Source organism: Scardinius erythrophthalmus (assembly GCF_964197995.2).
Source record: "Scardinius erythrophthalmus genome assembly, chromosome: 18".
Taxonomy (NCBI): domain Eukaryota; kingdom Metazoa; phylum Chordata; class Actinopteri; order Cypriniformes; family Leuciscidae; genus Scardinius; species Scardinius erythrophthalmus.
In genome coordinates, this window is record NC_138238.1 from 18,084,816 (window position 1) to 18,109,827 (window position 25,012).

A 25,012-nucleotide genomic window follows, 5' to 3' on the forward strand; every position below is an offset into this window, starting at 1 on the left:
GCACCTTTGCTCTGTCTGAATGAAAAATTCATGTGAGATTTTGTTTCCTGCTTCCAAATGCATCCATTACCTCAGTATGGGGGTACCACCATTTCAGAATTCTCTTCAGAAATGAAACCTCGGCTGAACTGTGGAAGAGCCACCTCCAATCTCACTTCCTTCACAATAGAGAGAGCTTATTTGTGCCTTTCCCTCTGGGTGACTTGTTTGATGAACTATAGTGATTCTGCATTCGGTCCATTGCTTTAAATTCCTGAATGGCAGTGCCTCGGCCTCTGCTGCATGAGAGAGATGAGAAGCTTCACAATGGTTATGCAGATCAACGGGGAAACTGAATCTGAAGCGGCCCCCACCATGCCGATATGGATTTTCAGTCTATCAGTGTTCAGTCTATTTCAGTCTATCATGGTCAATCAGACAGGAAATTCAGTTGATTCAGTTGCGGTGTTGAGCTCATGGCCTCATGTTGGTTTGATCAGAGTCTTGTGTATTGTAAGCGTATTTACAGTCAAAGAACCAGATATGATCCCGGAGTCAAGAGTGTAGTCAATTGAAGAAAAGTTTTACTGAAGATAGTTTGTTGTTTCATCAGGCAGAAGTCAGCTTCAAGACTCACAAGGAGTTCATAGGCCTCTCCGCTTACAGTTACAAAGATCACAGCAATTATACCCTTCACCGAGGTTTAAGATACATCCTTGCTTCAGGTTGAATGATTCTGATTGGCTAAGAAATAGATAAACAAAGTAATTTTCCACACATGGACTGATAGGCAGTAGCACATCTCTATAGTCTGTACGGCTGCCACCAGGACCCTGAGTTAGGTACCAGTGGTCCTCCGAGGTCACTAGACTGTCTCTAGGCACCAGCATGTCAAAGGAAACAAGTCAGTCCATCTCCACTAATGCCAATTATTCCTTAACCTGTAACCAAGAATACTAACACACACAGCTTCTTCAAGGTTGGATTTGGCTAGGCTCTAATGATAAACAGGAGAGTCTTCTCAAAACATCAAGATAATACGTTCTTTCTCAATGAGAGGACACTTTAATCTAACAGTAAAGTAAAGACTTTAGCTAAGAAATGGTCACTTAAACTATTGGTTCCAATGACCCTTGTGACCTATAGTCGTCATGGTTCCCTAGAAGAACAGATACTGTAGATGTTTTAACACACGTTGAAGACCTTTCTCTAAAAAACGAGTCCATATTTCATTTCTGGAAGCCGGGCTAAATAAGCAAGCACTGTTGCTGTATTCCTAGCATAGACTAGACCCACAGTCACCTCTCAGATATCAAATAAAGACATTAGAGAATACATGAAAGGAACATTTCAGTAATCACACTGGTAACTTCTATAACAAAGTAAAATCTCATAAGCCTAGAGAAGTCATTCAACTCATTTAATATTTACAAGGAAAAATATTGATTAATACCTTGATTATAATCACTCATTAGATATTAGGTGTGTAACGATTCATCAACTACATCGATGTATCGATTTATATTCCTATGATCCAACTACATCGATCTGTGCTCGGCAAGTTGGCCTTCCGGACGACATATATCGATCTAACATCGTTTTAAAAGGTAATGAATCGATTGTATCGATACTAGGAAATAACGCATTGGATTTAAGCACGTCAGACTTTAAATGGATGTTTTCTTAGCACTTTTAATGATAAAGGAGTTAAACGTTACTCGATTCAGTCTACCTATCTGAGAAGTCATCGTCATGCGTGACGCGCCAGCAGAAGTGCAAAGACTTTCCTGTCCTCAGCCGCTATAGACCTTATGCGCCAGAGAAACGAGGGTGCCGCCATCTTTAGAATATTGTCTTTTAACTTCCGTTTTTGCGGTCGCTCTGTATATTTCTATGGCATTGCTGTCCAGGAGTAATTAGCTTTTGAAGTGGATTTACTTAATGTAAAGTTAACGAAAGTTATCATGAGGACTGTGATGTTTAAAGCAGATGACTTAACAAATGTCAGTCGACCGGAAATATGTTAAAACGAGCCGTTCATTAATAAACACGCAGAATCGCTGTGAAAATACAGACCAAAAGGCAAAAGACAACGAGCGCAGCGCTGAAAAGGAGCAGGGCTACATAAGGTCCTGCTATTTAGTCCTACGTTATTCAAATAAAATGTGAATGCATTTGACATTAATTGTTGTTTACTTGTTTGTTTATATTATTAATTGATACCTGATTCCCTTACAAGAATTTTTGGCTAAAAAGTCACTGAATCGATTCGGATCGTATCGTTCTAAATGAACCAATATCGTCCTTGAATCGTATCGACAACCACGAATCGCGATACGAATCGTTGTTAAAACGAATCGTTACACCCCTATTAGATATACATTGAAGCAGCAGTGGATTTCAATATAAATGTGGTCCACGTTGCAGCCCATAGTGGCCAAGAAACAGACTTTAGACTGGAAGAGACCATCTGACCAATGTGTATATACCGTTCAAAAGTTTGTAGATTTTTTTTATGTTTTTGAAAAAAGTGTCTTATGCTCAACAAAGCTGCATTTATTTAATAAAAAATACAGAAAGTCATATTGTGAAATGTTATATATATATATATATATATATATATATATATATATATATATATATATATATATATATATATATATATATATTATTTATATTTATTTATATATATATATATATATATATATATATATATATATATATATTTATTTATTTATTTAATTATTTATTAGATTATGTCTCTCACAGTGGACATGCACCTACAATGACAATTTCAGACCCCTCCATGATTTCCAAGTGGGAGAACTTGCAAAATAGCAGGGTGTTCAAATACTTATTTTCCTCACTGTATATACTTATATACACACACTTATATATATATATACACTAGATGACAATGAAATATTATAATATTATAGTATATTTTAATATGTAATTTATACCTGTTATGGCAAAGCTGATTTTTCAGCATTATTACTCCAGTCTTCAGTGTCTCATGATCCTTCAGAAATCATTCTATTATATTGATTTGGTGCTCAAGATTTTTTTATTTTTATTATTATTATCAATGTTGAAGACAGTGGTGCTGATTAATATATTTGTAGAAACTAATGTTTTTTTTTCAGGATTTTACGAAGCTCAAATGAACAGCATTTATTTGAAATATAAATCTTCTGTAACATTATAGATGTTTTACTGTCACTTTATTGATTTGATGCATTCTTGCTTAATTAAATATTAATATCTTTATTCATTTCGTAATGGTCTCAAACTTTTACAGTACACAAACCATTTAGCAGTGGTCACATTAAACGATATTGTATACAGTGGGGGAAATAAGAATTGAACACTTCATCATTTTTCTCAGTAAATATATTTCCAAAGGTGCTATTGACATGAAATTTTCACCAGATGTTGGTAACAACCCAAGTAAGCCATACATACAAAGAAACAAACAAAAAAAGTTCAGAAATTAAGTTATGTGTAATAATGTGAAATGACACAGGGAAAAAGTATTGAACACATGAAGAAAGGGAGGCGCAAAAAGGCATGGAAAGCCAAGACAACTGCTGAAAACTTACAGTAATTAAAAAGCAATCCAGTCCCCTGTCCGTGGAATTAATAACAGCTGGTTCAGTCCCAAATAATGGCCTACAAAAAGGTCTCATTGCCAAGGTGTCACACAAGACACATCTCATGATGGGTAAAAGCAAAGAGCTGTCTCAAGACCTTCGCAACCTAATTGTTGCAAAACATAATGATGGCATTGGTTATAGGCGCCATTCTAAGCTTCTGAATGTTCCAGTGAGCACTGTTGGGGCCATAATACGGAAGTGGAAAGACAATAATTTCACCATAAATTTGCCTCGACCAGTGCTCCTCGCAAGATTTCTGATAGAGGAGTGAAAGAATAATCAGAATAATCTCCCATTTATTGGGAGTTGAACCCTTGGCTTGACATTCGAGTTGCTACTACCATGCTCTACTGTTCGAGCGACAGGAAGTTGTAAAGAGTCAGCCAATCAGATTAGAGCTTGCCGAATTGAGAAAGTACCCTCCAGTTTTGTAAAAATGGACTGTGGGCATCTGTAGGTGCGAAGCCGAGACTAATGTGATCATGAAATGACTATTATGCATGATTTCACTGGGGAATGATTTTCAAATGATTGTGAATGATTGTGAATGAATGATTGTTAGTGATATCAACCTGTGTCTCATTTCAGGGGTGAAAGCTGTGTTCTCTGGTCACTACCACAGAAATGCAGGAGGATGCCATGATGGGCTGGATATGGTGGTGAGCTCAGCAGTGGGTTGTCAGTTGGGGAATGACACTCACGGTGTGCGAGTGGTGGTAGTTACTGAAGATGATATCGTCCATCGCTACCATAGTCTGGATCAATTAACCAAAAGAGGAATGGATGAAGACCTGAAGAAATTGTTGGTTTAAAACCATCTCCAGTTAAATAATCATGCGGTTGTGTCTTTATCTTCAACATTCATTATAGAAACTGAGCCGTTATTTGTACATTTAGAGATTTCAGGTGTTTTTTTGTTTTTGTTTTTACAGGAACGAACGTTCTTGCGTTACATTAACAATACATTAGCCACTTTTGATCTTTGATACTCACATCATCTGTCTCCACACTTTAATCATGCAAATGTGTCTGAGAATTCAGTTAAATCACCTCATCATACTAATGGAGTGAGGAAATGCTAGGGTACAATGGTAGTTTAATAGTGCTGAACATTTTGGATGACAGTTTGATGAGTTCACTCTTTGCTCCTCTCTGCTCATTACTCTGTTCCGTCTCTGAGAGGAGGGAAGAGGGAATCTCCATGGTAACTATTGAAAGACATGGCTGCGGTGACCGGGACATCGAGTCACTTGTACTGTGGGTGGATCACCGAAAACATAATTGCTGACCTCACCTCACACTTGGACGAACGCAACCAAGTGTGACTGAACAACTTAAACGGCAGGCGTACAGCAATAAAAACATTTTAAATGACCAAGCTCTTGTCTGAATTCAATCTCAGATCTTGTGTCTTCCTCACCAGTGTCATTCATGCTGAATTAAACTGGATGTTTTCCAGCTTTCTCTGGATCTTTCCATGTAATATTTATATGTAATGTCTAATGCTATGACCATGCAGAGGGGTTAAAAAGTTTAAAGTTTTCATGATAAATTTTGTAAAAGACATTCAGTTGGAGTGAAAACTGAACATGATTATCAGAATGTTTTAGTATTTTATTTGTGCTGCTTTTGCTTTAATAGCGGACACTTGAGTTGCAGGAACATTTGACTCACTGTACAAATGTGTTCACATGATCAATGTTGCAAATTTATGGTACTACAATAAGGTCTAATTTGTTAAGTAATGAGCAGTATATTTCTATTGCATTTATTAACCATTGTTAATGTTAGTTAATAAAAGTACATTTGTTCATTGTTTATGTTAGAGTTCATTATCTAATGTCGATGGACACTATGATTTATTGTAGTAGTAAATGTTCAAATTAACATTAAGATATTAATAGATGTAATATATATTGTTTGTTCGTTAGTAACTAATGGTAACAGATGAAACCTTATTGTACAATGTTAGCTAATTTACTTGATAAGTGGCCTAGAAATCTGACTGCAGAATCTGAAACATTTCTTATTCGTTTTATGGTATGTTTCTTTGTTTTAATTCTATAATTGACAGGTTTAATAGAATTAGATTTTGAATTCTGTACATGGTTGTATTTTTGTACTGTACTTTAAATAAAATTCATAAAAAAAAAGATTAATGCTTTGTTTGTTGTCTCTATTTTCACAAATGAGCTTTTATTTTTAAGAGGTTTATGATTTGAATATAGGGCCCCAGAATGCAACTACAATTCACACAAATATGACTGAAATAAATATTTGCAGCAGTTGTTAAAAATCGAATCGGCACTAGCGAGATTTGGAAATATTTGTGCATCCGGATAGTTGCCATAGTTACTGTAATACACTCCTGGGCCAAAAATGGCAAAATATTTAGGTCTTTTAATGGTCTTAACCATTTATTCGCATATCACTGGTCAAGAACTTAGCAAGAATTACACTAATACTGTAGATAAGTAACTTAACACAGAATATCCTTCCCCAACTTGCAGACGCCTTTTTACAGGACGAAGAGTCAGTGTTGTTGCACTCAGTGTAATGGCTTCAAACAGTTCATGAGAGGCTGAAAAATGTCTCCCAGTTCAATTGAGTTCATTTGAATATTCACTTTAGGATTTAAATCTGGACTCTGACCCTGCTAAAACATGAACCTGATGAGCTTGTTCTCAAGCCACTTCTTGGTTTTCTTTGCAATTTGGGCAAAAGCGTTGTCTTGTTGAAAAATAACATCCGATCATTCCTCTTTATATAACATTATTCAGCAATATTCTCCTGTACTACAAAGCATTAAATGACTTTTCACAGTGAAGCAGCTCACCAATACCAATAGCTAAAAAGGCTCCTCGAACATTGACACCTCTTCCTGTGGTAGAGATGCATTTATTATTATTTCTCAGCAGATTTTTGAAGACGCCGCTCTGGATCATCACCATGCAACTCATATTTCATTGTGATTCATCACTCCACACATAACTTCTCATATTCCGCCAAAAACTTCATACTGTCTTGGCTTTTTAAGTAGTGCATTCGCTTACATTTTGCTTTTTCATACCAATAATTTGTATTTTAGGAGTGTACAGCTAAAGAGTCTGCACATGTAATGTCTGATTCACGAAGCTTCAAACTGACTGGCTTGTGAGTTTGCGATTTGAATCAGACTCACTCGCTTAATAAATAATTAGAGCTGTTACTGAGTTCACAGCTGACTCCCTTACTGAACGGGTCATTTTTCATTTATGTCAGATTGAAATTAACCAGAAACGGTCACTGTCTTATGTAAGACTTAAATTATTCTATTTCCTGACTTCTTGTTGACTTGACACTATAGTGGCAATATATCAATGGTCAAGACATTCAAGAAATTCTTTTTACTAAAAATATTTTTGGTCATTGCTTAGAGAGGTCCAATGGTTGAAAAAAAAAACTTGGGTTGGGAATAAAACTAAGGTAGGTGACATGTTGAAACACAATATTTCACTTTTTTATTCCAACAAGCAGGAATATTGGTAACACAATAAGGTTTCAATTGTTAGCATATAACTACATTAGTTAACATGAACAAACAATGATACTTACTGCATTTTTATCTTTATCTTAATGTTAGTCTCAACATTTAGCCTACTAATACATGTTTAAGATCCAAAGTTGAATCTGTTAACATTAGTTATTACACTATGAACTAGCAAGAACATGAACATTTTTTATTAACAAACACTGACAAAGGTTGATCAATGCTTTATGACTCTATTGCACATTGTTAGTTCATTAGTCAATGCATTAACTAATGTTCACGAGACCTTATTGCAAAGTGTTACCAAAGTATTCTCATGATGATATAATGATATTTAAATGGCACAAATACAATCAGAATCACCAGAGTGACAGATTGGGGGAAAAATTGTAATAAATGAATCGGCAATAGAAAGAAACACGTTTCAGTGTTTCATCCATTAGACAAAACAATCTTTCCCATTGCTAGTAGCAGCTCTACAAAGACCTGATTCAGTGAACCTAGGCATAAAATGTCCCTTGTCATGTTTCCTTATGTTCTCTCCAGCTTCTTCCTGTAGCAGCTGTTGTATATTGAAAGCATCACCCTGTGCTTTTTGTTCTGATCTCAAGCCTGAGGGCAAGTAATCAGCATGTCATTCTAAGATAGCATGCAGTACTCAAGGATGTACAACATAATACGATTTGTCCAGGTCAGTGACTACAGTCGTAATGCCCTCTGTTCTTACATCGATAATTTGGATTTCACAGTAAGTCAGCTGTAAAGAGTTGTCTCTGTTACTGAGTTTTTAACTTAAGAAATTATTAGGCCATTTGTCAGTTTCTAAAGCAGTTTTTCTTGCCCATCCCACTTCTGACATAGACAGGCAGCATTGCATGTAGATGAATTCAGCTTTAGAACAGGAGGACATCTGACATTTAGCAGGTTGGTTTTCTTCACACAGCAGAATGAACTCCTACACTGAGTAAATCACAGGGCATCAACAGCCTGACATATAAACCACCAATAATAACCACCTGCCGAATGGCCAAAACTTTGGCCAAGGCTTTATAGCCGCCATATTGAAGAGTAAAATATCCTTTAAACAACAGTTAATTCCTGCTAGACCAATCAGATTCGTAGAAACAATTACATTTAATATTAAATCCATCAGTTTGTGAGATTCTAATTTGTGACTTTTCTGCAGGTTACAGCAGACGCCAATAGGTGTTGGCAAGTGAATGGCTGCATCCAAAAGCTATATAGTTATGTACTATATAGAGGTATGTGACAAAAGATGTCCAAAAATGCCAGAAATTCACAGTATTCATAAAAGAGTAGGCAAAAAGTACCCGGATGACCTACTTCTTCCATACTACTGCACACATTCATACTATAAAGAACGTACTTTTTTAGTGGCCATGAAGTAATTATTCAAAATAAGTACCTACTCAAGAGAGTATACGATTTCAGATGCAGCCAATGTCTTTATGAGTGAGTTACTCAACTGATTCGTTCGAAACACTGATTCAGAACGTCACTGTCTTTATGAATGAGTCAGTGAATCATTCAGACAGATTATTTAAATTCACCATGAAATCAAAAATGGACAATTCTTGTTTTTTTATGAAATATTGCAGTAGTTTAGTAATTCTAAATGATTTACCCGTTTACCTTGTAATCTTTAATCAAAATAACTTTCCCTCCCTCTTGCAACGACATCTCTTCTCTGATGACACGTTTACTGGTGTGAGGGCGGGACAAACTGTCACTCACATGAGATCACCGCAACAGAAAATGACAATCCAATAAATTCCCGATGGTCAAAATCAAGTACCGCTCTACATTTGTTCTTGTTTGAGAAGCCGTTTCACTTAGATACACTTCACAATAGGGACTAAAAGACTATTGCAACCTCCATTTCATGCCAACTTGAAAAAAGCAATGATTAATTTAGGTATGAAGTGAAATATGAGTCCCTAAATAACTGGCACTGTTTCATTGAAAAAATGCTGATTCAAAACACCACTGTATGTTGCTCTGAAACGTGCAACAGTTCTGTTAATGCTTAATGCTAAAGGAGAGGAAGTTATTGTGATTAAAGATTACAAGGGCTCATAATTTTTGTTTATTTTTATAATTATGTGCATGCATGGATAAATCGTTTATAATAAATCCTCCAATATTCAATAACATTTTTTTTTTATTTCATGGTGATTTCAATACCTCGAAAAAGCCATCCTTTAGCATTCTCATTCAGCCAGCCAAACCTTGACCCCTCGTTGTATTCTAACTAAAGTTCCCTCTTTTCCATCAAAATAAAGTTTCTGAAGCGAGAACTTTCCACAAGCCAACACTTCAGGTTGTCAGTCAGCCCCTCACACAGAATTTGACAGATTGCTGCACTGTCTGCCCATCTGCACACACTATTTCAGAGTTGGACAGTAATAGAGTCATTTTCAGTATGCACATTAGCAAAAACACACAGACACACACTACATCATTAAGATGCCTCATTGGCATTGCAAAATGACTTGGCCTATAAATACCTGTCAAGATAAGCCCAGAAAACCCTATTAATTTTAGATGGATTGAGATGTTTAACCTCAAAACGTGCTTCTAATGCTGTGGAATGTGTGAACTTAAATGTGACCTTGTGTATTTATCCTTCTAAGCTCTGAGATTAATTTTGTATCTTTAATTGGAATTTCAACTCATTTTTAACATAGAAATGACTTGTCTTATTCATGTAGAAGGTTTCTATATTTTACACTGTATGAAAATTAATCCCTTTCTTACTGGTTCTTTTAAAATCCAGTAAGAATGCTAATGCGGATAATCTACCACCATATTTTCTCACACCGGGCAGCCTTGATTTTCATCCTCTGCCTCAATTAGATTATTACACATGATATTAATATTTGAAATAAAGGGAATTGCAGAAATGAGCTAATGTTTTTTAAAAGCGCCTCTAGACTTATCAGCCACACTGCAGTTTGGTTTCAACACTAAGAGCTCTGTTTTTAAATTCATTGGCACAAAAACGGTCTCATCAAATGGAGCAGCTGTGGTAATTTGTAGAAATACGAAATGGGTTTCCACTTTCAACCACAAACTATTTTTTGTTTTTATTTGTTCTACTGAAATGCACTCTCTCTATTAGTGACTCACAGCAGTTCATTTTGAATGTGTGAGATTTTCCCAAAAACACTCTGTATTACTGATAGATCATTTATCATGTAACTAGCCAGTGTATTTTGTATGAAGGCTTAAATTCCCACAAGAATGTTCCCTCAGTTGTTTTGGAGTTTACTTCATCAGGATCTCACTGTTCTCACCGTAACTTCATTTGGTGATGTGCAAACCAAATATACTGCAGTGTTATTCATGCACCTTGGTGACTTTAATCCAGTTTTTAGTAGACTCTGTCTTAAAGTTGATGTATCCTTTCAACTGACTCTCAGTCTCTCCCAAACCCTACTCTCCAAACATTTAAAGAGAAAGTTCACTGTAAAAATGTACACTCTGTCATTATTTATTTACTCACCCTCATGTCTTTCTAAACCTTTATGACTTCTTTCTTCAGTGGAAAATAGCAATAGGGATTCAATGTTATTTTGGACCCCATTGACATCTTGTATGGACAAAAACCTCTTCATTTGTGTTCCACAGAAGAAAGTCATACAGGTTTGAATTTTTTGGGTGCACTATCCCTTTAACCATATAAATCCTACTGTATCATACTTGATATGCAAATATCTAAGGCCTCTAAATTATCAACACGATAAAAACTTTGCTGAAAAACCTGCTGTCCATAATCTACTACATGCCTTCTGTTGTCTGATTGATAGTTTATACTTTTTTAGCAAGCCAAAGGCCTAAAAACATCCTCTGTCGGGTCATGGTACATGTGTCTTTTCGCTGTGAAATCTGATTTTTAATGAAGTAAATGTAGGAATAAACTTTTATATTGAAATATTTTAAGATGAACATTTACTGGATTGAAGCAACTTACAGATGTGTTGGCAGTGACATAAATGTTGTGTTCAGTTGGTGTGGCATTTTATCAAATTGTTTCTAGGTTAGTGTGCAGAGTGCAATTTTAAATAATTGCAAAAAGCTTAATTGGCAACTTTATCACAAAAACACAAATTTACCCTGGCACAAAATGACCAGCTAACATAATTTCACTAATCATATAATCAGCACATGGGAAACTGTGAACAAGTACTGGTCAGGAGAAATTTCTCTATCATTCTGACTGGATTACAAGAACAGAATGACTGCTATAAATGGAGGGAAGAAGAGCTTCCATTTCACTGTGTTAGCAATGGTTACCTCCAAAGACAGACAAGCAGGGAATATCGCTCTGCATCAAAATGGCCTCACATGCAAAGAAACTACTGCAAAAATATTGCACCTGAAAGAACCATTTACCGGATCAGAGAACTTCAAAAAGAGAGGTTTAACTGCAGCGAAGAAGGCTTCAGTACGTCCCAGAGTGTCCAGCAAGTGCCGAGACCGTCTCCTCCTGAGGAGTCTGAGGATTCGTGTCACCACCAGTGCAGAATTTTTTCAATATTGAAAGCAGGTGTGTGTGAGTGCATCCGCATGACAGTGCTTTTATGTCAAGAAGGGCAGTAAAGAAGCCTCTCTCCAAGAAAAACATTAAGGACAGACTAAAATTCTGCAGGAAGTCCAAGGATTGGACAGGTTCAAAGTTAGACTGGTTCAAAGTTATTTTTTTCTGATGATTTTTTGTGACACGTGGAAAATTGATTGTCCGGAGAAGGAAAGGTGAACGCTACCTGTGTCGTGCCAACAGTGAAGCATCCTGAGACCATTCATGTGTGGTTGCTTTTCATCCAAGGGAGGCTCTCTTACAATTCTGCCCAAAAACACTGCCATGAATAAAGACTGGTATCAAAACGTCCTGCAAGTGCAACTTCACACAACGATCCAGAAGCATTTTGGTGATGATACGTGCATCTTCCAGCATGATGAGGCACCGTGTCACAAGGCAAGAGTGATAATGAAGTGGCTTGGAGATCATTATAAAATTTTGGATCAGTGGCCAGGCAACACCTCTGATCTTAAAGGAGAACTCCGGTCAATTTTAACATTGAGCTAATTTTTTTGTACATTTGGAGTGCTGTCAATACAGAGAACAACGGCAAAAATCGGTGTTGCCTACACCGAGTTATTCTATTTTTAAAATTTGCACCCTGTTGACTTTAATGGGGCAAGTACTAAACCTGCTTTTAGCCTCTTAACATCCTTGATGTGTCATTACAAGTGCACAGAAAATGTGAGTGATTCCTTCTGAGTGAACACGAGTGAATCTGACTGCAGTAGATGTGAAAGATATGTGTAAAAATGATGTTATTTAAGCCAGCGCAAATACCTGTGTTTACATCCTGTTTTTCGGTTGAAGTCCAAAGTAGTCGATTGCCGAGTTCACGTGCATAGGTTTAGTTACCTATGATCACGCGCGTGAACTCGGCAATCGATTACTTTGGACTTCAACCAAACGAACTAAATTAATAACTTGTGTACAACAAAACTGAAACATCACTGAAGCTGGACTGTGATGCTATTTTCTTCTTGAAACAAACTTTGTTGCATTAGTTTTCTGTAAAAGCTGCTTTGAAACAATCTGTATTGTAAAAAGCGCTATATACATAAATGTGACTTGACAATAAAAAAACACATAAGCAGACTTTTTAAATATTTTGTCTAAAGATTCAATAAATTGTTTCATTTCAAAAGATTTTTCTGTTATTTGATACGTCAGGCTTTACAGGGTTAAAGCGGCAGAGCAGGAACCCTGTTTACAGTGAGTGGAACATTTGGACTTGTTTTTAATGAGTCATTGACATAACTCTGTTTAAGCAGCGCACCTCATGTCACCCTTTGAAAAGACTGATGAAATCCAGCTGCTCTCTGAGTCGCCGTCTTTTCCTGCCTCCATTAATCTCATGCGTCTTGACATGACCAGTCAGTCACTGCAATACTCCACTACTGATTGTTTGTTTGCTTCTTCTCTCTCCCCTCCACCTCATCATTCTGACATGGTTATGCTTGAGAATGGCTCATATTAAACTTTGAACCAGGTGTAATAAATGGTTCATCCTTCCTTACTTTCACTTCCACCATTAGGGCTTCCTCTCCTCGAGTGCTTAGTCAGTGACCTCAAAAAACAAAACAAGCTCTCTGAAAAGCGGGACTCTTATTTTTTGCTTTCTGCCCCTCAGAACACCCAGTTACAAAAAAATGGACCAGTGGTACTCTTTCAAGTTATTTGAGGTTACTTCGTTTCAAACTAGAAACCAGAGCACTTGATGAGATAAGGGCTTCCTGAGAAATATTCTGTACATGTTTTCCCCTTTCTATTCATCTTTAACAAACAGCAGATATGCAAAATAAATAATGAAAGTGTCAGGCTGACAGAAGAATGCACTCAAGATTACTTGATTAACCTTGAGAGATGCAGACCTGGAATGCACTATTATTTTCATCTTGACAAGATATCAATATTGAAAGCTGAATGTCACACCTTTACATTTACATGGATAAATACTGTATGAGTCTGGCATGTGTGGTATAGCAGTTAGCCTATACATTTCACATTCATAACAGTGTTCAGAGAGGCATGGAGTCCAACTGGAGTTGGTGGATATGGAGAGTTTCTAACTAATTCATCTGTTTGCATAGATTTTCTGTATTTGCTACAGCATATTATTGAGTAATTATGTTGACTTGATAGCAATGTGAAAATGTTTTTCTCTCTATTTTCTCTGAATGAAAAAAAATGATCTATAAAAACATCCTGGTACATGCTATATTCTTCATAATAAATCTTTAAATCCATTTCCTATTTATTTTGAAGCATGCCCCACTTAAACTGTGATAAATACTCTTTCAGCAGCCCTCTACACAGAAGTGCTCTACTGCTCTCTCAAGGCCATTAAGTAGCAATGCACACACTCATAGTGATTCATCATGATTTCTTCAGCCTTCTCAAATATTTGCAGGGGAATAGAATAGAATAGAATAGAATAGAATATTGCAGCTTTGGGACACACATGAGACATATAGGGTCTGATGTACTAGACATACAATAAATGCTTATATAATCCGGAGAGCTGGTGGGGTGAATGAAGAATATTTAAAATAAACATAATAAATAAGGAAAAAAAAATGCTTGGTAAATCATAAGAATGACATAAACAAAAATCATAGTTCTGATAAAAATGTAAACTTCATAAACTTTTATGTCATCTTATGGTTTTATCTATTATTTTTCCCTCATAAAGACTTGGTTTCTCATAATATATGTGATAAGGTGGTCAATTATCTCATATTTGACTTTTTATGTCAATGTTGACTGGAATAATTGTGCCTTTTTATGTAATAAGTTAGCCTATTTTAACATTCTCGTGAGTTTATATCTATAAAGTAGGCCTATCTATTTTTCTCACAGCTAATTTCGACTATTTATCTCACAATAATGACTTTTTATGTCATAATTATGGCTTGCATACAGGGCCTAAAATTAACACTCACCACGTGCGAGTAAAAGTTGGCGAGTATATGAAACTGTTGGTAACACTTATTTGAAGTGCAATGTTGTGACAACATGAACGTGATCAAACGTGCACGACGCTCTCTACAGTGTATGTTTCAGAGTGCTGCGTCATCATGAAATTTGCAGCCTTTCTAATGTAAATATTCAAGAGCTGGAACAAGCGAAAGTGAATATGTTACTCACGAGCTGTGTGGGAAGTTTGACATCCGAAGCGCGCTTGAAAGCCGAGTCTCTCAGGCAACGCGTGAAGTTGAGCTCTCTTCCATGCCTTCCTGCGCTTTAATGGACAAATTCACTCAAAATTTCGTCAAAAAATGCCCGTCTTGGCGAGTATCCTAATAAACATAATCGGTTATGTCTTAAGTGAACACGTGAGTGATTCGGTCTTAAAGTGGCAGCATCCTAATAATCCTGCTACTGTCTGCTTTTTTTAATGTTAATCAAACAACAAAGAGAAAAGGGGGGTAAAATTATATATAAAGGATATAAAGACCATGCAGTATTATTTATTAGATTAGCCTACTTTATATAATTCTGGTACCTGAAAACTAAACCTTCCTGAAGAGCACTGTTTGTTTCATTTGTTTCATTAATTTGTTTCATTTGTTCTTTGTTGTATTGTATTTATTATGTGCTTTTGCCTGTAATTTGATTTTGTTCTTATTTTATTACTGACTGTTTACTTGTCTTTAAAAATGTTGGCTATTAAATGCATATTAGTTAAGCTAATAGTTTTAGCTGTGGTATCAAATTGAAATAGAGGATTGTGAATTTTCTAATCTTTTGGTGTCATAACTGCCTGATATTTTTGGCCGGTATTGGCAGGTGTGGCAAAAAGTTTAACCCTGCTTGCATTCATAACAGTACTTTAGGAGTAAAAAATAAAAATACAAATTCCAAGCAGGAAGCCATAAGCACTTTCTATGAAGTTCAGCCTCCATAATAAATAAATAATTAAGTTCAAAACAATTTCTAAAACATGGAATATTAACTTGCTTTCATTTTTAATGACATGGACCCAGTTGTTAAAAAAATAATCTGATCGGATTTGGGGGATTTTGGGGGTCCCCGGGGACTGCGGATGAAAATTAGGCTTTGGCTAACTCTTGTACAATGCATGAAATGGAAACATTTATGTTAAAAATTGTACATGGTCCCTTTATAAATAAAATAAAATAAAATAAATAGATTTCGGCTATGGGATTGGATCAAATCCTGAAAATGGATTGTTTAAAAGAAAAAAAGGATTCTGAAAATTGGATTAGATCACAAAATCCAATCTTTGATCGGGATCAAATTGTCCGTTTGTGTTGTTCAAAACTTTTTAGTAAGATGATTGGGATACCTTTGATAATAATTACAGTATAAATAAAAAAACAGGATTGTCCTAATCCCAGCAGAAGGATGGATTTCAGTGACAGAAATGTGATGGAATTTTTTGTCATTCATACATATGAATATGTATATTTTAAAATATTTTGTATTTTATTTTGATTATTTTAACTGTTAAAGTAATAAGAAGTAGACATTAGGCTAAGCCTTTCAGAACAGTAAACTGCTAAATCCACTTTTTTATTTTGCTTTGAAAAATCGGCACAAAAGTAAGATGGATAACCTGGTCCTGGATAGCAAAACATGATCCAGATTAAACTTTTTGAACAACTGGGCACTAAACGCAAGAAATAACTGCAAAAAAAAAAAAAAAAAAAAAAATCCTTCTTGGGTTTTTTGTTTTTACCTCCAGTGCAGCAGGTGGCGCTACTATAAAACATCATTCTAAACAGCGCGAAATCACGTGACACAATACGCTTTATTTTGAAACCGTATCGAGGACGAGTCAAACTCTATGGTCAAACTTGTGTGATGTAAAGTAATATTAAATAATGTAACCAAAATACGTTGTGCTCAATTCTTTTTGTGCGCACTACCGGCAAAATACAAGCAGTAAATAGTAGGTTTATTCCTCGGCTCGTCCTGTTAAAATGCAGTAGATGAACTGCAAGGAGTATCGTTATGTCTTCATGTCATCCAGCATAACGTTAGCTACCAGACAGAATCAGTAACGTTATTTCCGTACCTGAACTCTAGATCATTGCTTTAAAACGATGTCGAGTTCGCTGCTGGAGTATGAGACGGAGATGTTTGTGAGTGTGTTCAGCACAGACGGGCTGCTGATCACAGCTGAGGGACTCGGGATCGACCGCATCCTCTTACACTTCATGAGGGTGTATTCAGAGGAGGGCAGTCTGGTGCTCTTATTAAACACAACCACTCCTGAACAGGTGAGACAGGCCGACTTACCCTGTTATACTGCTACTGATCTACAGAAAGAGAGGATAGAGTCTGTTGACATGGCAAATCAAGAAGTGACAGTAGTGTGATATGTATTTACATTTAGCTAATTCTTTTATAATATATATGCATGCAGTTTTATATATTCATAAGTGCCATGTAAAGAAGCTAAAAGGTGATACAAGTGGTTGTATTGAATGAAAGGTTAGAAAAGTCTTACTTTATCTCACAATTTTGCCTTTTTATGTAATACTTTTCATTCATAATTATGACTTTTTATATCATAATTATGATTATGCAAAGCATGATTTTTTCTTATTGTTTTATTTGGAAATAATAGGCTTGCATGCATACATAAAAGTACTTTAGGATTTTTAAATAATCCAAGCAGGAAGCCATAAGCAAATTAAGTAGCCTATCACTTCATACAGAAAATGCTTGTATTGAATGAAAGGTTAGAAAAGTTACAGCGTCTACAATATACACTAATCATTTTCATTATATGCACTGCATTTTTGTACTTTACCCATTACTTAACTCTGACATATGAAATGACAGTTTGTAGAACCCTTAGACAAAATATTTTTTTTAAATAAAAAAAGTTTGAATATGTTCACAGCATCGGTGCTCGGGCCGCTAATATGATACAGTAGGCTTTATAGGGTTAAAGTGATTCAATAATAATGATGAATGCATGAATGTGTATGCCTGTTGAAGGAGTATTTTACAGAGCAGCTCCGTGCTGAAGGAGTGAGCCATCTTCCCCAGACTGTGACCAGTGATGTGCAGAGCGCTGACAGATATAATGTATACACTAAAGGAGGAGTTCTCTTTGTGACCAGCCGCATCCTAGTTGTGGACTTCCTTACGGACAGAATTCCTTCTCACCTCATAACAGGTCAGAGGAAGGTTGTTGGGAAGATGAAGCTGTTTCCATTACAATTGAACTATAAAGAAGTTGTGTTTCTGGACTGAATGATACTATTATTGTGTATTTGCACAGGAATATTGGTGTATCGCGCCCATAAGATCATTGAGTCTTGTCAGGAGGCCTTCATTCTAAGACTTTATCGGCAGAAAAACAAGACTGGGTTCATCAAGGCCTTTACGGACAAGGCCACATCCTTCTCTTCTGGCTTCTGTAAAGTCGAGCGAGTCATGAGAAACCTGTTTGTGAAGAAGCTTTTTCTTTGGCCAAGGTATGATGGCTTTATTTTTTGTTTTGTTTTCATAGATGGTACTCTGAGTATTTATGATTTTTGGAAGTGAATGTTTTCTAAATCTTTTGGATTTGCAACATGATTTTATTTGCTAGATTCCAAGCATCAGTTAACACAACGCTAGACAAACACAAGCCGGATGTGGTGGAGCTGCATGTGTCTTTGACTCCAGCGATGAGAGCCATTCAGAGCTCTATTTTGGACATCATGAATGCCTGCTTGAAAGAGCTGAAGCGCTACAATCCCACTCTGGAAGCAGAAGACCTCTCTCTGGAGAACAGCCTGGGCACTTCCTTTGAGAAAGTGAGAAATCCTCATATTTACATTTTTGACTCCATACCTTTTAGATCTTACATCTTAAATGATGACTTTGGATATTAATAATGACTATACATAAATATTCTAAATGACAATAATCATGTTTTTCCATATGTAGACAATTCGCCATTACCTTGACCCACTGTGGCATCAGCTTGGGTCCAGGACCAAGTCTCTCGTTCAGGACATGAAGATTTTAAGAACTCTTCTTCTCTACCTCACTCAGTATGACTGCGTCACCTTCCTCAATCTGCTGGAGTCTTTGAGAACCAGCCAGAAAAGCTTTGGTAGTAATTCAGGTACAGTCAGCTGATCTGTTGCTCTATTTGAACTCTTCGGACATGGAGCAAATCATAGTCTGAAAAGTCACCTGATTCTTTTTGTTCTATTCTGAATCAGGTTGGTTATTCCTTGACTCAAGCACATCAATGTTTGTAAATGCTCGCAGCCGTGTGTATCGCATTCAGGAATCAAAGAAAAAACTGAAAGTTGGAGAGACTGACCAGAAACTAAGTGCCCTAGGTACAACATGTTTGATGTATAATGTTTCTTTTAAAAGGTGTTTACATATTTCCATTTTTAAACACACATGCTTGTATCATCTTTTCTATTTGTGTATAAAACTAGCCCCTCCAAAAAGAGAGCTTGTTCTTGAGAGAAATCCAAAGTGGGAAGCGCTAACAGAGGTGCTACAGGAGATTGAGAAAGAAAACAGCAGCTCTGAGCGTGAACCAGGTAAAATCATTTAACAGTAAAGCGTTTCATGACTAGCATTCGTATGCAAAGCATCAAGGCCTTGTTTACACCTGCTATTAAGATGCATTTTGGTTCCAGTGTAAACGGCGTCTAAAGCGTTTTGAGCTTGTCCACTTTCAACCACTCCCAGAGGATTTCGACCGGATTGCTTTCATAGTGTAGACGCTCATGTGGTCGAATGCGTTCGAACAGCAACAAAAGACCTAGGGCCCTATTTTAACGATCTGAAACGCAAGTGTCAAAGCGCAAGTAACTTTGTGGGCGGGTCTTGGCGCTGTTGTTATTTTCCCGGCGGGATAAATGACTCTTGCGCCCGGCGCAAATCTAAAATGGGTTGGTCTGAAGTAGCTTCATTATTCATAGGTGTGGTTTGGGCGTAACGTGAAATAAACCAATCAGAGCGTCATCTCACATTCCCTTTAAGAGCAGGCACGCTTGTTCTAAAGCGGATTCCTATTATAACGGCGGATTTGCCAGGCGCGCGCCAGGAGCGGTTCACAGCCGAGGAGAGCAACGCTCTCGTCAGAGACGTTGGGGATGGAGAAACACACCCAAATTAACTTCGGTTAAAAAGGCGTATGATAATTTGGGTAAATGTGTAAGCTAGATGTATGCTTTTATAATAAATTGTCTATCTATCTATCTATCTATCTATCTATCTATCTATCTATCTATCTATCTATCTATCTATCTATCTATCTATCTATCGTAATAATGTATGATTTGGAAAAATGAAAACTGCTGCTTCTGTGTAGATGAGAGAATCAAGGTGCGCGTTGTGCACACGCTACATTGATTATGGCCAAGCATGCGCCCTTAAAATAGCATATTAATAACATGCGCAACGCGCCACTGACTTTAAACTATTTTTTCCTGGTTAGTGGCGCAATTGTTTTCTAAACCTGCAAAATAGCATGAAGGAACATTTGTGCTGGAACACGCCTCCTTTTTTGCGCTGAACCGCCCAGGGAGCGCAAGTTCATTCCCTAGTTTAGCGACGTGCTTCTGTGGAGGGAAAAACGCGCTTTGCGCGGGTGCAAAATAGGAATGATACATGCGTCGGTGTACAAAGTCAATTGCGCTGGGTGCAAGATAGGGCCCTCAATGCGTAAACATTATGGGAAGCGTGCGAGCCAGACGGGATTTAAACTTTGTCGGCTGAAGACCCAAGTTTAGTTTGAAGACGAAAAACATACCAAGCACAATGTTCTCTCACCATTCCTGATTTCTAACACACTCTCAGAGTTCGGTGTGGTCTTGCGGCTTTCAGAGCTGCTGCTGCTCTCCATATGTTTTTCTACATACATTTACCCACCCATAGACCCTCCTCTCAAAGAAATCAGGACAGAAGTGGTTGAAAGTGGACAAAAAGAGACATCATGTGTAATTAGTAGGGGTGTAACGATACACGTATTCGTATTGAACCGTTCAGTACGAGGCTTTCGGTTCGGTACGCATTACAAACCGAACGGTTCGTTGGACCATTTTTCCTGCCGACAAAAATTACGTTATTTCAAATGTAGGTATAGAGCATTTAAGATGTAAGATCTAAAAGGTATAGAGCACAAGCGTGCTCATAATGTAAGAGACGCTGGCGTGACCACAACATTGCCCGACATCAAATGACAAACGTAATGAAAGCGGAACGAAACTGCGCTACTCATTATTTTGTGCGTCATCAGTTTGGACCAATACAGCGAGCAGATCTTGATCAAGCGACACTGTTACTACACAGCGCTAAGAGATCCAGTAAAGAAAGCATTTGTATTCGCCACTGAAGTAATAACATCGCTGTGAGATCTAGTGAGAAGCATTCACATTTCTCCGTTATTAACAGATCAAACAGTGCTGATGTGGAAACCAGGAAGAAACAAACATTGTGCTTTCAAGTAACGTTGGTTTTATTTCGACATTATGAATAAAATTGCTGCCCTCAAATGTTAATCTGAAATAATATAAACCTTTGTTTATTACTACTACAATATTAGATTTTTTTTTTTATATAAGGAGCTGTATTTGTTTTATATGCTCCTAAGAAGAGTCAAGTATTGCTCCATCATTGCTCAAAGTAAAAAAGGATCATACTTTATGATGTTAGTTTTAATGAAAAAAATTAAAATCAAGGACATTTCTCTGGCATTACTTTCTTTTTGCTGTATCGAAAACGTACCGAACCGTGACACCAGTGTATCGCATCGAACCGAACCGTGAATTTTGTGAACCGTTACACCCCTAGTAATTAGGAATGTGTCTACCTCAAATCCTTATGATCTGATCGACCAAATTGCATCTTACTAACAGGTGTAAACAGGGCCTAAGTCAAATTTGTTCTCTGTACATCAGGCCGTGTGTTGATATGTGCCAGTGATGACCGAACATGTGCTCAGCTGAAGGAATATATCCAAAAAGGAGCAGAACACCTATTGAATCGCCTTTACTCACGCACCATTGGGAAAGAAGATCCTCATCCTGATCTATTGAAGCTTGACAAAGGCTGGCCCAAGAAGGACTGCGCTAAGAGCAAGGGGAAGAATGGCCGGCCGAAAAAACCCAGAGCCAACTCAAAGAGACCAACAAAGATCGAGAGACCGTCGAGAGTCTCTCAGATGGAGGGGCAGGAAGCTAGAGCTGAAAAGGACCTGATTGGAAACAGTGAAGATGAAGGAGGACTGGCTGAAGAGGTGGAGGAGGAAGAGGAAGAAGAAGAGATTTTTCTCGATCTCTCTTCGGATGACTACTATGGAATTCTTAAAGAGCCTCTGACTGTCATTCACCCACTGAAGGGTTGCAGCGACCCCTACAGTTTGACACGGGTGTTGCATGAGGTTGACCCCATGTTTGTTGTTTTGTATGATGCTGAACTCAGTTTTGTGCGGCAGCTGGAGATTTATAAAGCTTGCAGGCCAGGAAAACCTCTACGGTGTGTATATTGGCATGGAGCAAATGAATATTCTGCAACATTATAAAAGTCTTTACTGTCACTTTTGATCAATTTAATGCATCTTTGAGGAATATAAATTAAAAAAAGTATTAATTTCTTACAAAAATCTTTTGAACTTATATATATATATATATATATATATATATATATATAATTTAACTGATTTATTTATATAAATCAATCATATAAAAATATGTACTATTTATATAAATATAAATAAATATTTAACTTGAATTCTTTTTTTCCTCTTAGTGTGTATTTTCTTATATATGGAGGCTCGACAGAAGAACAGAGGTATCTTACAGTCTTGAGCAAAGAAAAACAAGCATTTGAGCACCTCATAAGGTTAGCTGAATATATCCTGTTTTCATTGAGAGTTCAATGCCATTTATATTTTTTGTGACACCGCTCATTTTAAAAGCTGCTTTTTTCTCTTTAAAATAGGGAAAAAGCCAGTATGGTTGTGCCAGAAGAGAGAGAAGGTAGAGAGAACACCAATCTAGATCTAGTCCGCAGTCAGGAACCCGCCAGTGCCGCCACCAACACCCGCAAAGCAGGTAAACCTCCACCATTCAACCTGAAATATTCACACAATACATTGTACTGTACATAATGTTGTGATGCCTAAGTTCATTTGTAGAATGTTTTTAATTTTATTTGGAATTGAAAGGGGTCATGAATTGGAGGATGAACATTTTCCTGGATCTTTTGACATGCAAGAGTCATTGTACTATAAAAACTTGTTACGGATTTTGTCACATTATAACGTAATAGTGCACTGAAAAACCACTCTCGCCAAAACTCCTGTTATAATCAATGCCACTGTCTACACTGCACAATGAGTCTTATTTACATTAAGTTTGCACTGTTAATTATGATAAAAGCATTCGTGATGGGGCAAAAATCAAGTTGCAACGATGAGATCACTGCATTCATGTGCTCAACAGACATGCCTGTCATCGACGGGATCTAATAATGCTATAATCAACACTTTTCAAGATTAGTTAATCCTGACAGCTGTAATAATAAAAACGTGCTAAAAGTTTTTGAGAGAGTTCCACATGTAATAAAATCATATGCAAAGATGTTAGCCAATCACAGCAGTGGGCGTTTACATTGATGTCTCACAGCATACACACCCTTTTCAACATAGCGTTCAAATCAGAGGGCTAAAATCAGGGTTGAAAATGGCCTTTTATTTCTAAATTATGACCATTTTTGATGTACAAATCATACTAACATTATAAGTGCGCCTCAGGAAACATTATAAAAAAAAAAAAAAAAATGCCATTCATGACCCCTTTAATTTAGACAAAATAGTCTAGAAGAGAATTGTAATAGAATTGAAATCTCAACCATTTATCGGTTATGGGCCAACACATTAATGTTGTTATCAGATTATTGGTTCCTGCCAGAATAACAATTGTGCATGCTTGAAGTTGAATACCTTTTGCAAACAGTTTTTTTTTCTTTAATTAGGGGGTCGTGAAGAGGTTAAAGAGCCTCATCGAATCATAGTTGACATGAGAGAGTTCCGCAGCGAGCTCCCTTCCCTTCTGCATCGACGTGGTCTCGACATTGAACCGGTCACCTTAGAGGTCGGCGACTACATATTGACTTCTGAGATCTGCGTAGAGCGCAAAAGTGTCAGTGACCTCATTGGTTCCCTGCAGAGTGGGCGTCTCTACACACAATGCCTCTCAATGTCTCGATTCTATCGTCGCCCTGTGCTGCTTATTGAGTTTGACCCCGCAAAGCCTTTCTCCCTTGTGGCCCGCAGTGACTTTCGTCAGGAGATCTCTGCCAGCGACGTCACCTCCAAACTGACCCTCCTCACCCTCCATTTCCCTCGCTTGAGGCTGCTCTGGTGCCCGTCTCCCTATGTGACAGCAGAGCTGTTTCAGGAGCTCAAAAACGGCCGCCCAGAGCCCGACGCCGCTGCAGCTCAGGCCATTACGGCGGAGTCGGAGACCGTGACGGAGTCAGCAGACCTGTACAATCCCGGACCTTACGACTTCTTGCTTCGTATGCCTGGAGTCAATGTAAAAAATTTCAAGAGCCTTATAAAGCACGCTTCCTGCCTGGCTGATCTTATAACATTTAGCCAGGAAAGGCTCAGTGAGATATTGGGTAGTAGCAGCAATGCCAGGCAGCTTTATGAATTTCTGCACAATTCCACGAATGTGGTGCCTGTTCAGAAGAGCAAGTAGACATCGTAAAAAAAAGAAAAGAAAAGTATTTTGCTCTGTATTCTCAAGTTTGGTAATTGTGCCTTGTCAAAGGGGTTTTATATTCATATTTATTATGAAATTGTTGTAAAAGAAGCAGTGAATGAATTATTGTATTCCTGAATATTTAAATTTTCAATTGTAATTTTGTAATGATATGTGATGCAGTATGTAGTTTTGTGTGTGTACTGTAGATAACTAGACAATTTTGGCATTGGCTGGAGGGAAATTTCTACATATTTCCACACTTAGACAATTTTAAAATAAAGTATTTCTGCAATTATTTCTGTGTAGTCAACATGTAACTTAGGTATAGTCCAATTCTGCCATTTACTCGTCTTTGTCTTTGACTACTTTCATATCAACTCACTATTTCTATACAAGAAAAGATTAATAATTTTGGGGGTTAACTGTAACTTTAACTAATATTATGTAAATGATCATGTTTGTATTATAATACATTCATATTCATATAAAAAATATCGCCCTCTGATGGCGACTGGCTCTCACACCTCTGTTTTGCGTC

General features: G+C 37.1%; 3 protein-coding genes across 3 annotated transcripts in view; 2 read left to right on the forward strand and 1 right to left on the reverse strand.

Annotated features, from left to right (window-relative positions):
• Nucleotides 1–5,779, forward strand: part of cpped1 (calcineurin-like phosphoesterase domain containing 1) — a 30,888-nt gene extending 25,109 nt beyond the window's left edge. Inside the window, exon 4 of the mRNA XM_081392662.1 lies at nt 4,224–5,779. Within this exon, the coding sequence (XP_081248788.1) occupies nt 4,224–4,447 (224 nt within the window). The 3' untranslated portion in view covers nt 4,448–5,779. The remainder of the gene's footprint in view (nt 1–4,223) is intronic.
• shisa9a (shisa family member 9a) overlaps nt 1–15,092 on the reverse strand; it is a 76,049-nt gene extending 60,957 nt beyond the window's left edge. Inside the window, exon 1 of the mRNA XM_081392664.1 lies at nt 14,915–15,092. The gene's annotated coding sequence lies outside the window, so the exon portion shown is untranslated. The remainder of the gene's footprint in view (nt 1–14,914) is intronic.
• A 1,412-nt stretch (nt 15,093–16,504) lies between these two features.
• ercc4 (excision repair cross-complementation group 4) lies at nt 16,505–24,996 on the forward strand. Its single transcript, XM_081393281.1, has 11 exons — nt 16,505–17,013; nt 17,741–17,921; nt 18,027–18,222; nt 18,339–18,546; nt 18,680–18,860; nt 18,961–19,083; nt 19,189–19,296; nt 21,661–22,237; nt 22,511–22,603; nt 22,703–22,815; nt 23,738–24,996. The coding sequence occupies exons 1-11, from the start codon at nt 16,837–16,839 to the stop codon at nt 24,466–24,468; spliced, it is 2,688 nt and encodes an 895-aa protein (XP_081249407.1). The 5' UTR covers nt 16,505–16,836; the 3' UTR covers nt 24,469–24,996.
• Nucleotides 24,997–25,012: the final 16 nt, after the last annotated feature.